This window comes from Eretmochelys imbricata, chromosome 13, assembly GCF_965152235.1.
Source record: "Eretmochelys imbricata isolate rEreImb1 chromosome 13, rEreImb1.hap1, whole genome shotgun sequence".
NCBI classification, from domain to species: domain Eukaryota; kingdom Metazoa; phylum Chordata; order Testudines; family Cheloniidae; genus Eretmochelys; species Eretmochelys imbricata.
The window spans coordinates 3,965,194-3,982,941 of record NC_135584.1 but is presented as its reverse complement, the minus strand read 5'-3'; the positions used below and the strand labels follow the sequence as shown (position 1 = coordinate 3,982,941).

At 43.4% G+C, this 17,748-nt stretch overlaps 2 protein-coding genes across 13 annotated transcripts in view; one reads left to right on the top strand and one right to left on the bottom strand.

Annotated features, from left to right (window-relative positions):
* RTEL1 (regulator of telomere elongation helicase 1) overlaps positions 1–2,610 on the bottom strand; it is a 118,017-nt gene extending 115,407 nt beyond the window's left edge. For 6 of the 7 annotated variants that reach the window (XM_077832236.1, XM_077832240.1, XM_077832241.1 and 3 more), the window contains exons 1-2: positions 2,034–2,521; positions 270–386 (exon numbers count right to left, since the gene is read on the bottom strand). In XM_077832236.1, the coding sequence (XP_077688362.1) occupies positions 270–371 (102 nt within the window). In that variant the 5' untranslated portion in view covers positions 372–386; positions 2,034–2,521. Of the gene's footprint in view, positions 1–269; positions 387–2,033; positions 2,522–2,541 lie in introns of those variants that run through there. The other variant, XM_077832237.1, reaches the window with a different exon arrangement.
* Positions 2,611–2,686: 76 nt separating this feature from the next.
* Positions 2,687–17,748, top strand: part of STMN3 (stathmin 3) — a 37,783-nt gene continuing 22,721 nt past the window's right edge. Inside the window, exons 1-2 of one of the 6 annotated variants that reach the window (XM_077832153.1) lie at positions 2,687–2,819; positions 13,166–13,332. In XM_077832153.1, coding sequence (XP_077688279.1) covers positions 2,767–2,819; positions 13,166–13,332 — 220 coding nt within the window. In that variant the 5' untranslated portion in view covers positions 2,687–2,766. Of the gene's footprint in view, positions 3,046–10,037; positions 10,073–10,830; positions 12,440–13,144; positions 13,333–17,748 lie in introns of those variants that run through there. The other 5 variants (XM_077832157.1, XM_077832155.1, XM_077832156.1 and 2 more) reach the window with 5 other exon arrangements.

The following is a 17,748-nucleotide window of genomic DNA, read 5'->3' as shown; positions in this document are numbered from 1 at the left end:
CAGATTGTATTATAAACACAATATAGAGCCCTGGGCGAAAGCCCTATAAAGAGCGGGCTCTGTAGCATGATTATAATTCAGCCTGATCACAGGTAAAACCCTGTCACTTGACACAGTAAAATCTGCATTGTAGGTAGAAGGAATTATTTTGGAAACACTGATACTCCAAATCCTAAATTGCCCTTCCCACCCATTCCCCAACACAAATGAATCCCAAAGGAATACCTGACCAGTGCTGGAAATTTACTGTAACCTCTCCCAGTGCTTACCTTCTGGAGACACTCAAGCACTTTAGTCATGTATTCCTCCTGACATCTGTATGGTTGAAAAGGAAAGTCCACTGCGATGCCATTTAATGTTATCTTGGGCATACTTTATCTTACACACTGAAAGCACAGAAACCAAGAGCATGCTTTACCACGTATAATTTACAGCACACAACAAGAGGCGTATATGCTAAATATGTACATACTGCAACTTCTCATTAAAATCAATTGAAATTACACTTATATGGTAGAAGAGAGTATTGTCATTTCATTTTTAGGCAACAATATTGCCAGCAAATCACTATTTACAACAGGTACAAAGTTCACAAGGATTTAGGGCCCAATTCTGCTAAGATCTAAGCACATTCTTCTAAGTAGTCCAATGCGTGCAATGCAACTACTCACAGGAGTAAAGTTATTCACAAACTTCAATCTTTGTAGAATCGCACCATTAATGCAGCCACAGAATACGCCAAATTTATTATTCTATTTATGTTTGTTGGGGGCATTTAGTGGAATAGAATGGGCAGTCCATCATTGGAAAGTGTAAATAAATTGATACTGTCAATTTAAAGTTATATATATCCAGAGCATGGGAGAGATGCATGTAGTTTAATGTTAAACACAGAGAGCATAAATGACTTGGTCACCTCAAATACCCCCAATCCTGTCAAGTCTCCCTGCTTTGGGAAAGTCCCTCCTGTCTATTCACTTCAAAGATCTGTTTCTAGAATAAGTTTGCTGTTTACATCTCAAACATTTTAAATCTCACTTTTTTTTTTTTTTTTTTTAAAGTGTCCCTCATTCAAATTGCACAGGCTTCCGGCAGCCTTGCCCACACAAGTCCTGGGATTTTGTCACCTTTGTCCCAAGTTTCATACTTCTTAAAATCTCCTAACTGTGCACATGTATCGTAATAAGTACTTTGCACGAGGCCTTATTCACATGAAAAAGTTGCACCTAAAAATGAGGTCAACCTAGCTACTTCGCTCAGGGTTGTGAAAAATTTCATGTGCTGTGCAACATAATTAAGTTGACTTAAGTCCCACCATAGACACAGCTAGATCGAAGGAAGAATTCTTCCAGAGACCTAGTTAGTGCCTCTCAGAGGTGAATTAACTGTACTGATGGAAAAACCCTTCCACTGATGTAGGAAGTATCTATGCTATGGTGCTGCTGCAGCACAGCACAGGGTCGCCACACACATGTTCCCGGAATACTGGACATTTCAGCACTTCCAGGAACAGTGTCAGTGCATCTGCATGACCTTGGCCCTGCCAGCCCCACCTACCTGACCTTGCATGCAGAAATGTGTTCAAAGTCAGGTGGGTGGGGATGAAGTACTGTTCAAAATGCCATTCCCCCAAATGATATCGACAAAGCCCTGTCCAGTTTCGTCCCAGTAGTGGATAGGGGGCAAACCACCTAAAAAAGGAACTGTCTTGTATAAAATCAGACAAGTGGCCTCCCCAGCACCGTAGCTGAGCCGCTGTAGTGTAGTCAGTCTAAGACAGTGGTTTTCAACCTTTTTTCATTTGCAGACCCCTAAAAAATTTCACATGGAAGTGCAGTGCCCTTTGGACATTTTACACATAGTCTGTGGACCCCCAGGGGTCCATTCCCCACCCCCGCCAGACTGAAAACCATTCTTCTAGGGTAAGGACAGCCTTTTGCACACCCTTCAGCCCTAGTCCGCAGACCCTCAGGGGTCCACCGCCCACAGGCTGAAAACCTAAGCTGATTAGGAGTCAGGTTAAGGTAAATCACCATGGGTCGCAGGGGAGCTGAAATAAGCAGATCCACGCAGAGGCTTTGTACACCCGGTAAAGAAACAGTTCAATGCCAAGGAGGCGTGCGGGTCCCTTGAAGCCGCACAGGAAGGGCTGCGTCTGCGCCCAGAGATCGCGGGGCGGCGCGGTCACCGCCCGCCGAGGGGGGACAAGCTGCCGCCCCGTCGCTCTGCCCCCAGCCCCCCCAAAGGAGGAAGGCCGCACACGCTGCCTTCCCCGCATGAGCCGGCCAGAGGCGCAGAACCGCGGCGGCCCGGCCCCGAGGGGTCCTAACGAGGGTCGGGGGCTGTCATGGGCTCCCCAGGGCGCTGCTCCCCTGGTTACCCCGGAAACACCGCGGGCGCTACAGCCCCCTGGCCCAGGCTCAGAGCGGCCGGGCTAGGATGAGGCGGGGAGCCGGGGCCCGCGCTCCAGGCAGCGGCGGCCCACGGAAGAGGCCAAGCCCGGAGCAACCAGTAAAATGGCTCGCGCCACCCCTCCCTCACCTCCCGCTCTGGCGCTCGCAAAGGCCCGCGCCCGGCGCTCGCAAGGCCCGCCCACCGCAGGCGCAACCGTGACGCACTTCCTGAGCCCGCCCCGCGCCGTCATCCTGTACGTCACTTCCGCCTCCCCCATCCCCGCCAGGATAGCTCTCGCGAGAACTCGCCCTGCGGGGCGGCGTGTTTCGCCGCGTGAGAGAGCGGCCGAAGCGAGGGGTCGTTAGCAGCGGGATGCGGGCCTCGTGTAGGGAAGGAAACCAAGCGGCCAGGGCCTGGCCCAGGAGGTGCCCGGTAGAGCGACGCCATTTTGGGGGTGTCCTTTGCTCGCCTCAGTGAGAGGAGCCAAGTGTTTCGAATGAATCCGGCCCCTTCGGAGGCGGGTTGGCTCCCCTCAGGCGGCTGCCTGACCGGCCCCAGCGGGGTTGAGCGGCTCTTCAAGCCCTACCTTAAAGGCCCACGAAACTCTTTGTCAGAGGTGGTGGCTGGGTGACCGGATGTCCTGATTTTGAGGTGTTTTTCTTACATAGGCTCCTATGACTCCCCCACCCCCTGTCCCGATTTCTCACACTTACTGTCTGGTCGCCCTAGGTGGTGGCCTTGGCCAGCACCTCTCTCCCGTGCGCGGTTCTGCTTGGGGTCGGGTGGCTGCTCCTGGCCCTTCCCAGGTAGCCGAGTTTTAGGGGTGTGCGTGTGACGAGTGTCAGGCTGTGCAGGACCCTTGCTCTCCCTCTTCCAGGTTTAGTGTTACGTCATCCCTTCCAGCTGTGTGGTGTCTGCAGCAAGAATGCTAATGCGACCTGCCAGGTGTCTTGTGTTCGTGGGGGATGCAGACCCCCTTTGTTTTCCTCTTCCCTTCAGTTCCCTGTCACTAGCTCCTTGTCACTGCACGTGTCCAGGACCTCCTGCATCGGAAGCTCAATTACTCAGACCAAGGGCTTCCCCCAGATGTCCATGCTCACAATGAATTCCTGAGTAACTTCGGAGAGATGGGTTTCAGAGTAGCAGCCGTGTTAGTCTGTATTCGCAGAAAGAAAAGGAGGACTTGTGGCACCTTAGAGACTAACCCATTTATTTGAGCATAAGCCTTCGTGAGCTACAGCTCACTTCATCGGATGCAGCGGAGAGATGGGTTAGTCTAGGGCCTGTAAGATTCTGGTGCCCTGTACATGTATGTAATAAAGGGAGATGTGGTTTAATTAGATTCCCAGATTCTTCTATTATATTTCATGTACTCATAGAGGCTAGATATAGGAAGATAATATGAGTTCATCTACTACAGCTCTCTGTAAATGGTCCTGCTAATTCTGATGTTTTTGCATTTCCCCATACTACTAGACAGCTGTTGCATAGATAAGAAACAGAACATGGCCTCACATAGAGGTGCCACACAAACTTACAGATGCCATCCATTTCTAGCCAATCACAGGTGCTTCAGAGTTTACAGGTGCCCTCAATTTGTAGTCAATCACACAGATGGTATTGTTTATACAGAAGTACCATAACTAATGCTTCATCAAATATTTGAAAATATTCTAGATAAAAGCAAACAAGCTTGAGTATATTACAAAATCTGACCTCTTTGCTGGCAGAGTCAGTAAAATTCTTTTTCTGGAGGTATTCAACTAGGGGAGATTACAGCTTCGGCTAGCCTTACCTGGCAAGCTTGTCTTTGCATTGAAGTCATCTGGCCTATAAATTGCCTGAACTTTAGCTATTTTGTTAGTGAACTACCTATGTACAGTTCACTTTAAGGCTGGGTCTGTATAAATGATTCTCATAGAGAACTTAAAAACTCCAGTTTCCCAACTTCAGCAGTCATAACAAAGCTATACTTAATAGAGCATGCTTAATTTATCTGTCCTTAATTTAGCCTTCAATAATTCAGGCTTCCGTAATTCAGTCATCCTTAACAGCATTTGTATGTTCCGTGAAGCAAAGATACTTGCTTTGCAGAATTGAGCATCTTTAACTGCGGAATTCTTAAAGAATGCATCATTAGGGTGAATACAGAAAATCTAATGTAGATACACAACATTTTGAATTTTAATTACACCAACCAAACTATTTAAATTTGCTGTGACTTTTAAGTCTTAATGAGATCTACAAAATATGTCAGATTTAAAATTTCTAGCTTCACCTCTTTTGAGTATATGAAACATATAGAAAACAAACCATTCTTTTCCCACCCGTTCCTGCAATCCTCCCAATGTTCCAGTAAAAAGTTGTTCAACTGCTTTTGCTCAGACTTTCTCGAAAAGGTGGTCGCTTTGGGGTGAACCCAAGAACACAACATTTCAGCATAAAACAAAGGGGTTTGGGAAAACTCTGAGCTACTACAGAAAATTGTGAGAGGAAGAAGTGTAGTGGAGAGTGAAGGTTAGAATTCAGTCTCTATCGTGAGTAGGGGGGGAGAAACCCAGTATCATTATCACATACACCATATCTCTTTGTAATTATTCTTTGTTGTACAATGAAAAGTAATATAAACATTCTGTTGAATTGTATTTTATTGTTTGCTACAGTTTATATTAACATAATAGTAGCTACTGCAGTCCTAGCACAAACAGAAATATGAGTCAGCTTATGCTCTTGTTCAGGGGCTGATGTGACTCAGCATTAGTTGGATGCTCTCTATCTTTCTATATAATTATTTGTCTGCACCATTTACCTTATTTGACCAACTCTGCAGCTTAGCACTGGCAGGTTTATTCCCCCCTCCCCCCGCTACTCCCATTTTCTTCCCAAGAACTGTAAAGGGATGTCTGGGAACAATAAACACAAACAAACAAAACCTCACAAATTTATGGGAGATGGTTTTGTTTCTCATTATGATGCCCTTCACAAGAGAACTATAGATGTGTATTAAAGCCAAAGTAAATCTCCAGGAGATTATAGTAATGCAGAAGATTTAAAGAATGGATACTGTTGACTATTACTCCAAGTCAGAGACTCAGATTTGTGCATTTCAGATGAAGGCTAACACTTAGTCTATAGATTTTGCACCATTATATGGAGCTGTACATCTTGTTGGCTTAGCTGTGCACACAAGACTCATTTTAAAATGTATGATACCTATGCCAGCTACATTATTGGTGCTGGGACGGGGAGGGGGATATGTGAGGGATAGATTCTTGCTAATCCTTTGAATCACTGCATTCTGCTCCATTTGCCAGCTCCCCTGTTTTATCTGCATCATTTCATACTGTATGACTTTGGGCGAGTTTCTTCCTCTGTCTGCCTCAGTTTCTTCATCCGTTAAAAACAATAATAGTGCTTACCTATATCACAGGGATTTTGTACAGCTACAGTAATTACAATTTGTAAAGTGTTTTAATAACCTCAGAGCCCATGTGTATGTTGTTTTTTTTTTTTGGTGCCAGAAAACAGTTCTGTATTTGTGTATGGTGAGTTTAGTGCATTTAAAGTCAACACATGAAAGTTGAAGATGGATCCTTTATGTTATACCAGAGCTTGGGATCTATTTCCGGGCTATCCATAAGGAATAAACACATTTAGGACTAACATAATAAGGCCTCTAATATCCGTAAGTAGGAAATAGGGCCTGGTATACTTGCTGTTGTTATATTTATGGGCAACATACCCCGGGGAGACAATATTTCTAAGTGGTTATCCCAGGGAGCAGAAAATCCAAAGACTAGAGTTGTATTCCCAACTCTGTTTGCCATACAAATTTGGGCAAGTCATTTAACTTTTGTGACTCAGTTTCTTATCTGCAAGAATGGCACTTATTTACCTCCACATTAAGAAAGAAGTTGCTTTTTTAGAATGTGTTCACTAACATACGATAACCCACCAGAGGTAAAATCCTACCATGGACAAGGTAGTTGTAGTTTCAACAAATGGTTAAACCTCCCCCATTTTTCATAAGAAAGACAAGGCGTATATAAATGCAAGGTATTTTTTGTTGTTATATGCCAATAGGATTAAAGGTAATCACTCACTGTACCACCTTTAAATGGGAAACAAAACCTGGGATAGATCCCTTGAGACGTGCATGAAATATATGCCATTGCGTTAAACTACATAGCCCTGGTACATCTTCTAATTAGGAAACTGAGCATGAGATAAATCTTCTGCAATCTCACACATGCATGATTCAAATAACTGCTCTGTGTATCACTGGCATATAGAAACACTGCAGGAGATGCGTGTAGGAAATATATGCTTAAAATACTATCAAAGCAGGATTCTCACTCCCAGATTCTCCTTCTTGGAATTTAGCTCTTTAGCACAAGAGTGGAGGAACTTCAATAGTTTTCAAGCTTTTTTTTTTTTTTTTTTTTTTTTTTAACTCTTGAGGTTAGTGGTAGAAGTCTAGAGCATAAGTCAGGCCCCTAATGGTCTTTGCGTGGCACCTCTGCCAAGTATAAATGTAGCTTTTGAATGTTCCAGGTAGTTCTTTCAAATGAGATGCTCTCAGAAGAACTATGTCTTGATTGGTTTCAGAGTAACAGCCGTGTTAGTCTGTATTCGCAAAAAGAAAAGGAGGACTTGTGGCACCTTAGAGACTAACCAATTTATTTGAGCATGAGCTTTCGTGAGCTACAGCTCACTTCATCGGATGCATACCGTGGAAACTGCAGAAGACATTATATACACAGAGACATCACTTTGGATGGGCTATTACCAGCAGGAGAGTGAGTTTGTGTGGGGGGGGGCGGAGGGTGAGAAAACCTGGATTTGTGCTGGAAATGGCCCAACTTGATGATCACTTTAGATAAGCTATTACCAGCAAGAGAGCGGGGTGGGAGGAGGTATTGTTTCATGGTCTCTGTGTATATAATGTCTTCTGCAGTTTCCACGGTATGCATCCGATGAAGTGAGCTGTAGCTCACGAAAGCTCATGCTCAGATAAATTGGTTAGTCTCTAAGGTGCCACAAGTACTCCTTTTCTTTATGTCTTGATTGAAGTTTGTCCACATAAGATAAAAACTTTGACTTCAGGGAAAAATAAAAAAACAGGTGCAAGAGAAACACCTCAAAAAAGGAAATCTCCAAACTCTGAAGGGAGGTTGATGAGTGAGTGGATCATGCAAGATAACATCTTTGGAGAAGCATAGTTACAAGATAAGTCATTTTCCCGTCACTACAGAGACCATCTGTACAAGATTCTTGCTCCTGGAGAGTAAGAATTTTGGGATGTGATGAAAATGAGAGCACAGATCAGATCATCCATAAAGCAGGTCAATGCCAATAGTGTGAAGGTAATTTTTTTTCCTTATAGATAGAAGAGCAGATTAAAGATGCCAGTCACCATCCTCTTGAAGAGGCATAATGGTTCCCAGGGAAACCATTTTCAAAAGACATCTTTTGTTTGACCACATAGTTATTTAATTCCTTGAGATCCAGATGGGGCCAGAGTCCTTTTGTCTTTTTGACTATCAGGAAGTACCTGCAATAAATCGCCTTCCCTCTTTCACACTCAAATTTTAATTAAATAGACCTATGAAGTAGGCGCGTAAGTAAATATTACCCATTTTTGCAAAGGAGGAAACTGATCCCTTTTCATAAGAGGGGAAGCTAAGGCCGAACAGTAATCAGTGCTGGAATCAGGACTAGCCCATAGAAGAAATTCCTGGCTTTCAGTTATGTGCTCAGGCTATTAAGCAATGCATCATTTTATTGTTTGCAGCCTCTAGATGTAATGGTCAAGGTCAGGACCACTGTCTTCTTTAAACAGGCCCTTAACCAGTTTTAGATGTATTTGTCCCACTCTGAGTCAGATGCTGCATTTGTAACACATTATAACTTTTACAAGAGAAGGCAGGTTGGAGCATTTCATATTAGATTGGTGTTTATGCAGACTGAACTATAAGATGAGATGGCAGGTTTTGCCTGCAGCCTGTAGTCTCTTCCTTGAAGTTTGTCATTGGTACAGGCAAGACAAGTGGAAGGAGACTCCAAGATGGCCAGAATCCAGGCTTCCCTTCACATTTTCACCTGATTGATTTGATGCAGTTCCTCCTCCTGATCTTTTATACAACTTAGCCTCATTTTCTTTCCCGTCTGAAGTGCACATGTCAGGCACCAAAACAGAATCAGTCAGGATGTCCCACTTGTTTCTTTTGCCTTTAGGGAGACATTTTTCTGATTTAGTGCTGATGTTGCTATTGCTGGGTTTTCTCTCTCTCAGTTGCTAAATACTGCAGCGGTACCTGCAGGCTGGCCTCAGTTGGTATTCCTGCTAGACAATCAGATTCTTTTTCTAACTTTCTCATGTATTATTTATTAATTTCAGGCTGTTGCCTGAGTACCATTTACTTTTGAATTTCATGTCAGACAAGGCAGACTGTCCCGTTCCATCTCATGATAATAGCTGGGATGGTCAGGAATTTTCAGAAGACAAATTCTGAAATATCCCTGGAGACATAAAAGCTCAAATTTGATATTTTTAAAATCAACATTTACAGACCACCCTGAAAAGCAGTCATTAAAAAAATATGGACTGAAGGTAATGTGTCTGATCTGTACAAAAGAAGACTGTGAGGGGGAAGCTAAAACCCAAGGATGGGAGCACCAGTGTAGGCCAACCTCCTGTGGCTGTCAGAATTTTAACTTTGAGGCGATAACTGCAGATTGATTGATATCCATTAATTCAAAATCCATTTGTTATGAACAGATCAAGTGCTAGATTCTCAGGTATGCCAAAACCCTGGTGCACCCGGCAGAAGGTGCATTATATCACCTCTCCCCCTAGTCCTGGGTGCTGGTTTGACTGTCAGCACAAATTAGGACAGCTTCTGGGATGCTCTAAATGCCATCAAAACCGTATCTGGAAAGCTTATGCCCAAATACATTTGTTAGTCTCTCAGGTACCACAAGGACTCCTCGTTTTTATCAAAACTGTAGTTACTCTGTATATAGTAGTAGAGCCCTCTCTAACTTGAAGCTATACTACTTAGCAGCACAATTACTTTATACCATAGCAGTCCTGGCCAGTGCATTGCATACCCCACAGACAGATCAAACAAACCTTCACTGGCTAAGTCAGCTTGGAAGACAGAAGTCTGAAAGGAGCTGCACTGATATTAGCTTTAGTGACATAAAGGCCAAAAAAAAGCAAAAAATTAAAATTGAAATGTTTTGTTTCAGCATTTTCTAAAATGAAACATTTTGATTTTTCAATTCAAAACAACTTCTTGTTTTGAAATCCTTTAATTTCATTTTTAAACATTTAAAAACCTTTAAAAATGCTCAAAACCAAAATGATTCCCTTCCCTCCAACTTTTTTGAATTGCCAGAAAACTGAAATATCCATTATTCACCGAGCTGCAAAGAAGACACTGCCCCATGTGAACTCGGAGAGAGATTGTGACTCCGGAGATCCCCAGTGATCTGGGATAATACCCACACTGCACTATCCTTTTGGATGTTGCAGCCTGCTTCACAGACTTGCCTGGTTAACTTTGCAGGCCAGTGCTGAGGTCCATGTCCACCATTCCTCTACTTTGGCGTGACTGCACATCTTGGGGTGCCAAGAATATTAACCTCATGTCATGGATGACTTCAACTGTGTGTAATTACATTCCGCTGATTAAACAGCTGTTGTATTCCCTCTCCCCCTCCCCCCCCAGAGGTGGCTGCCCTTCAGTGTTGGGGAAAATGATTAGTACTTATGCTGTAAATTCAATGAGAAGGTAAAATCTGTAAAGCCCGCTGGGATAGATTTGGAGGAAAGGTGCTAAATAAATGCAGGAACATTAGACTGTTATCATTCTGATGCCCATGATAGAAGATTACTATAGCCTACTTTTAATTTTGTGTCTTCTAATACCTGTGATGTGAATTTGGATTCGTAATATTATTTTAAGTTGTTTGTTTTTGGTTTGCTTGGTGTGTATTTCACATGCTAGTGTCTAGAATATGTACTCTCTACTGTCACAGAATGAATGGTTTCCATCCTTGTATCTGCTTTCACCAGATCCTAGGCAGCCAGCACCATATGTATCTTATAAGATAATAAGCCTTAGAGGAGATTATTGTGGGTTCCTGTTGAGATGCAGAATGTATTGATGAGGCTTCTGTCGGGAGGAAGGATGGGAAATTTCAGGTGGAATTTTCTTCTGAAATTGACCTTTTGAGCTTCATAGACTAAAAGGGGAATCAGAGACCTGCCGTTTATGATCTGCACCTTTCATGTGGTGCATAGTTGGGAGCTCTTTTCAGCACCACTGAAAGGATGACATGCCAGAGAAAAGCTTCCCATAGGGGAAAAAGTCCAGGAAATTTTAATTATGATTTTTTTTAAAAAAAGTCACATTTTTCATAATGGAAAAGTCTGAAAGACATGCGTGCCACAAACCAGTCTCGCTGCTGATTCTACTTGAATACCCATCATTCCCAATAATCTGCCTGGTTAGTTATCACATGCCATAGACGCAGAGGGGGACCAGTTACATCAGTGGAATATACACACCTATTTTCCTGAATCCCTTCATAAAATATTGCAGACCTTTTCCTGCCTGATTCTTTCAAACTTGTCCTGCCCCAAATCAGGGGCAGCTTGGAAAAGAAATTACGTTTAAAATAGGGAAGAAAAAATAACTTGGAACATTAGACATCTACCTACAGTCATTATTTGAATATTATTTATATAAACAGTAGTACTTAGAGATTTTGACCAATATGGGAGCCCCATTGTGGTAGGCACTGTACAGACACATAGTGAGAGACAATCCCTGCACCAAAGAGCTTGTATTTGAAATAGACGAGACATGGAAAGGGAAAAAAAGCACAGAGAGGTGAAATGACTTGCAAAAGATCATGCAGCAAGCCAGAAACAGAACCCAAATTTCTGGAGCCATAGTCTGTTGTCTGATCCACTGGCCTATATGGCCATCTTATCTCTATAGCCTTTGTTGCCACCCACACAACTCCCCAATCTCTCAGAAGGAGCATCATAGCACAGGCACTAGTTAATCTGCCCATTCTCCTCCTGTGTGCCACAGAATGTTTTGTAATTAAGGCACATGCTACAAAGCTAACAGTTACCAGGTTGAAAGTGTTCCCTATGCTTTTCAGAGTAAAGGGAGTCATAAGCCTGGGATGTGGCAAGAAGAAAATAGATCCTGTCAGATTGGTTGGGTAAATCAAAGAAAGCATTATCAAGTAAAGAGCAAAAGTTACCCCAGCTGCATTGCAAATAGGGAAATGAACTGTTGATAGCTGTAAGGCATGCCTGTCTAAGTTTAGGCTGCTGGCCTCAGCTACAAGCTTTTGGGGGGATTTCTTGGGACTACCTATTAAGTCTGAGGACTTTCATCCCAGGAAGTGGGTGTGGGGATAACTGTAGTTGCTACAGCCATGAAATAGGCATTTGAAGGAGGGTAACAAAGCGTCCAGGTGGGCCACAAAGAAACCTGTTCCATAGCCCACTGTTGTCCAGGTTTCTTTAAAGTTGGGGATATATTAATAATATTATTCTCCTGAATTAAAATTTTAATTTGTACTTTTTTCCCTCCAAATGACAGAGACCCTCCCTTCCTCCCAACCTTAAGGCATTAGGACAAACAGGGATTGGAGGTAGAATTTAGCTGAAGGGGAAAATCTCTGACTTTTCAATTTCCTTTGAGAGGCGGGTATTGTCTGTGACTTCTGTGCTAAGCAGGGATGTCTGTGGCTGCTTGAATAAGCTGTAATTTCCTGCAGCTGCTGGGATGGGTTGGGAGTGTCTATATTGCAGCATGCTGGATAATTTTGGGGTGTTTGAGGATGAAGGATATATGCAGCTGGCAGAATAGTGTGAGGAACCTAAAGCTGATGAGGTTAATGGTGGATAAAAAATAATGCGGTGAAGATCGTACTGCCACAACTGGATGAATAATACAGGGGTGCCTGCGGCACTTACTGTGAAAGAGGCGGTGTTTTTCTGGTTCCTCAATGGGTGTGTGGAATAGACTTAGAAACCATCATAAAGCATAGAGTGTATCAGCCCCTAGCAACAACCACTAGAGTGGAGATGATACAAAATGTAAAAGCCCAAACACCCAGAAGAAAAAAAAGAAGCCCCGCTGGATGCAGAGGGCTGGATTCTCCTCTCCCTCACATCAGTTTCCCAGCAGCGTAGCCCCCTTGACTCCAGTAGAACTTCTGGTTTACGAGTCAGAGGAGAATCAGACCTACAGATTCCTATTTTTCTCAGGTCACTCTTCCCCTTCCCTGTCTGTGTAAAGCAGCTGGTGTTTTTCCCCTGGTTCTCCTGGCCACCACCCATGGCCCCTCAAGGGGTTGCTGGCTTTGAGAGAGTTTTTCCCTTTTAAAAGAAAAAATAAATTACATGAATCTGCATACTTTTTTTTTTTTTTGTCAATTGAAAGCTAAAGAGAGAGAGAGAAAAAGTGCCAGGCTAGTCCATCTACAGCAGACAAGGGAGGGATGGAGAAAGAGAGAGAAAAATCTCTTTTATAGAGCCCAAGATTGGGTGTAGCTCCTTGCCCTCCCCCCTCAATTCTCTCTGTATTTATAGCAGTAAAACTGTGGCTCTGGGAAGAATCTGACATCAAAGCCACCCAGGAAAGAAGGCCAGATTCGCTAATTAATATTCTGAACTGGTGACCCCCGTCTCTTTCTTTCCACCCACTTCTCTCAGTCTCTCTCTCTCCTCCTTCAGATGGCTGCAGCCCCCTACAGCTGAGTCAGATCTTCCTCTGTTCCACAGCATTGCAGCACTTCAGCGGAAAGCCAGCAAGGCGTTCTTTCGCTCCTCCCTACTACTGCATCTCCCCTCCAGCATCCACTCTGCTACCCACCTCGCCACCATGGCCAGTACTGTGTCAGGTAGGACCAGCATGGATTTTTTTTATATCAATCATTTAAAACATCGTTACTGTTGTTTGTTATTGTTTCCAGTGTGAATTTTGCTTTCATGCTGGGAGGATTCTCCGAGGGACAGACAGCTGGTTTGGCAACATTGTCTTTTTTTTTCCCCATTTGATGTATGAAAGCTGGGTGGGATTTTTTTTTTCACCTGTATCCACAGTAGTTAAAACCTGCCTACTTAAAAAATTCCTGACCTTAAAATGTGACACTTGAGATATGCTTAGTGCATATCAAATAATATTACCTGTCAAATAATATTTTGTGGTCACATCACATGGTAATTTTTAAAAAAAATCACCTGTTCATTTTTGGAAGAAGGGATGGGGAGGGGCTGGGAATTGCATTTTTACATTGGTAAAGACCAGGCACTGTACAAGTGGGTCAAGGAAAGAGACATAAGCAAGAAATTGAAAATTATGCTTAAAAAAAAATGGAGCTTGCTTTCTGTGCATTCCCAGAGCCTTGCATCCACCAGGATGCATTGCTCCATTATAAAGTGTTGTAGGGGAGTGGTCCTCTGATGCTGCTGAGTGAAATCCAATGCTGCAAGGGAAGCCCTTCCTCCTTCCTGCAGTAATACTGGGAATAATACCATTGCTGCCTCTTGTTTTCCTAGGTTAGGCACTATCTGGTTTTGACATTCAGATTAGCCTGCAGCATGTCAGGCTGCGGCGAGAATGGTGCAACCTTTCTGTGAAACTGGTTCCTAGAGATGGGTCTTGCAGCACCTTGCTGGGGAGCTGCGCAGGTGGGGGAACGAGGGAAGGGTTCATGTGGATGGAACTGGAGCTCAGTGAGGAAGAAAATAAAAGTGCTGATTTACACCTGAACAATGGATGCTTGTTGAGAGTGTTCCCCCCCCCCCCGTCCCTTTCTTGAAACAGCTCTGATTCCTTCTATGCTGCGTTAAAGAGGAGGAGGCTTTATGAAAGATGGGGCAAGCAAAATAATCATAAAGGGTTGGAATGGGGGGCTGAATGGGAGTGGAGGAGGAAAGGACAAGGTGTGTTCTGTTCCAGACCCTCTCCCATCCAGGGAACTTGCTGAAAGGAAGACAGAGCAGCCTTTCTTGGTGCATTCACTAGCTTCACCCCTGTGCTCTCTGCAGTGCATTTTCTGTTCTTTTTTTCCTTTTAAAAAGACCACTAAAGCTGGGAGGGGGGAAGGAAAAGAGGGCTGGGAGGGGGCACTGGGGGATGTGTGTAGGGATGCAGCTAATCCAAAGAAGGCTTTGTATATGATTAGGAAACCAAAACTAGCCAATGTTAAAAATGTTTGCCCTTATGCTAGAAAATCTGCAGGCATGGGAGAGGATGTGTGAGGGAGAGAGAGAGCACCCTTTTGCCTGTGTCATTGAATGTGTGCTAGTGTTTATTCTGAAGGCCCCACCCATCCATCTTGCTTTATTACAGAATTGGTTCTGGTCTAATTTGAATTGCAGGGAGCTCAGCAATCTAAACCAAGATTGCATTCAGCCTGACACAAATGAGATGGTGGGTGTGACATGCATAAGTACCAGAGCAGAGGAATCAAGAGACAGCAGTTATTATAGCTGAAGGAGAAGAGAGAAAATGGAAACTTGGTATATGACAAGGAGCAGGGCTGAGTCTCAGTCAGTGGACTTTGCAGGGGTCAGCTCTCTATTCAGTGTTGCACTTACAATAGGAATAGAACGAAGGCTGCAAAGTCAGGAAAAACAGGCAGATATTGTAAATGAAAGAGAGACTTCTTTTTCCTTTATTCTTTCTGCTTTATTTCTCTCTTTATCCCGAGCAAAAACAAATCAGTGCTGGAGAGAGAGAGCAGCTGTAATTGTTTGCAACCAATGCCCAAGGGCTTGTATCCCTAGGGAAGATTTCCTGGGGTCTGTTAAAATAAACAAATCCCTCAGATGAAAAGGAAACCAGTCCTGCTTGCCCTGCTTCACCAGTTTGTTTCAATTCTCACCAGACTCTCTAGGTACTTCCTTCTTGCCATGATTGTCAACTTCAGTGATAAAACAGGAGAAGCAGCAGCACATGCTCAGTGCAGGCTCAGCTGCAGTGATGGCCATGCTATGCTGACAGCTATTCACACATGCTCTGGTGAATCCTTAGAGAGTCACAGGGACTAAATTTCAGAGTAGCAGCCCTGTTAGTCTGTATCCGCAAAAAGAACAGGAGGACTTCTGGCACCTTAGAAACTAACAAATTTATTTGAGCATAAGCTTTCGTGAGCTACAGCTCACTTCATCAGATGCATGCAGTGGAAAATAGAGTGGGGAGATTTTATGTACACGGAGAACATGAAATAATGGGTTTTACCATACACACTGTAATGAGAGGTTTCAGAGTAACAGCCGTGTTAGTCTGTATTCGCAAAAAGAAAAGGAGTCCTTGTGGCACCTTAGAGACTAACCAATTTATTTGAGCATGAGCTTTCGTGAGCTACAGCTCACTTCATCAGATGAAGTGAGCTGTAGCTCACGAAAGCTCATGCTCAAATAAATTGGTTAGTCTCTAAGGTGCCACAAGGACTCCTTTTCTTTTTACTGTAATGAGAGTGATCAGATAAGGTGACCTATTACCAGCAGGAGAGAAAAAAAACCTTTTGTAGTGATGATCAAGGTGGGCCATTTCCAGCAGTTGACAAGAAGGTATGAAGAACAGTGGGGGTGGCAATTAACATGGGGAAATAATTTTACTTTGTGTAATGATACATTCACTCCCAGTCTTTATTCAAGCCTAATGTAACTACGCTTTTTTGTATACCCCTAAAGAAAGAGTCCAGGACACATGACTGTGTCTACTCATCCATCACTGAAAGTCTTGTTTGGGCATATGAACAGGCAAAGGAATATTTGTGACCTCTCCTAGAGATTATGAAATGGTGTAGTATTGTGAAAGCCTTGTGGACTCTTTTTCTGATAGACGAGTGCATCTGGTGTGGTGGAGCCAGGCTGAATCACTGGTGTCTCTCATTTTGGTATGCACAAGTGGATACCACATGGCACTGTGTGGTCCTGGAAAATCCCAGATGTTTCTCCTCACTAGATGGATGTTGGCATCATATGGCTTTATATGGCCCTGGTGGGTCCCCATGATTTCTTCTTCTGGACTCTATTAGCGGACACTCTGTAGCACTGGCATATATCTATTTTTTTTTTTAGTATTAATGTTGTAATAGCGCCCAGAGGCCCCACTCAGATTCATCCCTACCCATCCTATCTATGCATCTCCAAGGTATTTCTTTAATGAACTGAGTGTACAAGGCTTATTTTAGACGTTCCTGTTACATCTAGCAGGACTTCAGTTTTACAAACCTAAGGAGTACAATGAAAGGAATAGTCTTTTTAAACCACTGTATCCAACCAGGGATTCCAAATCATTTTAAAATAGTTTGTGATTTCTCAGTCTATAAACCAGGTCTCCATCGATGACATATTGCAGAGCTTCTGAAATCCCTCAGATATTTCTAAGGAACCTTCTCTGAGGTATCTAAGTGCTGGTACAGATTTGGTGAATGTATTGTTTTAATGAAGTGAATAGACTCTCCTTCTGGAAAGGAAAAGTGGGGACTCAGTGGCATCATGGACCTTGGGGAAGTTTCTGTGAACTCTTCTTCTGAGGAGTAAATATGGGAATGGTGTAGCACTGGTATAAGCAGTGGCATTTGGGCATGGTCATTTTGGAGATAGGGAGCAAAATGCACAGAAGTTTTGCCTTCCTGCTCTGGGTAGGCCCAGAAAACCCCTGATTAATAAACCAAGCTGCATTCCATGAAGTTTAGAAATACTTTTCTGATTACTGCCTCTAGTGTGGAATGCCCACTCCTCCTTACTCACTTCTCTGGACATGGGAGAAATAGGTGAGTTACTCTGAAATTGGGAAGGGCAAAGAAGGAAGGCTGTAGGTGAAATAAAAGCTTTTGGACTTACCTGCTCCACACTTACCTTATCCAGAACAACCCCAAATGCTCTGTAAACACCAGTTGTGCACAGTCCCAGACAGCATGTTCACAAGTGTCCAACCCACCACTTTCTTCTCAGATACAGGAGACAACTATGGACCATTCAGGTGTTAACTGGGTCTAAGGGCTGTTGAGTCTAACTCTTGGGTGAAACTCAAGAGAGCCAGTCAGTCTGAAAAGGTGTTACAGGAATTTGGTGAAGCTCAGCAAGCCTCCAACAGTTTTTCTCCCAGTTCTACTGAAGTTCATTGGAAACTCCATACCTTTCTGAGTTCTGCCCTTTGATCTTCTCCTTCCCTTTATGATATCATGCCTCCTTTTAGGTTTGTGGCAAGGTTTCCATCAAGAGTCTCATCTAATGCAGGATTAAATTTAGGACCACATCTTCAGTTGGATCTGTGAGTGCAAAAGGGCTAAAAAGTAACT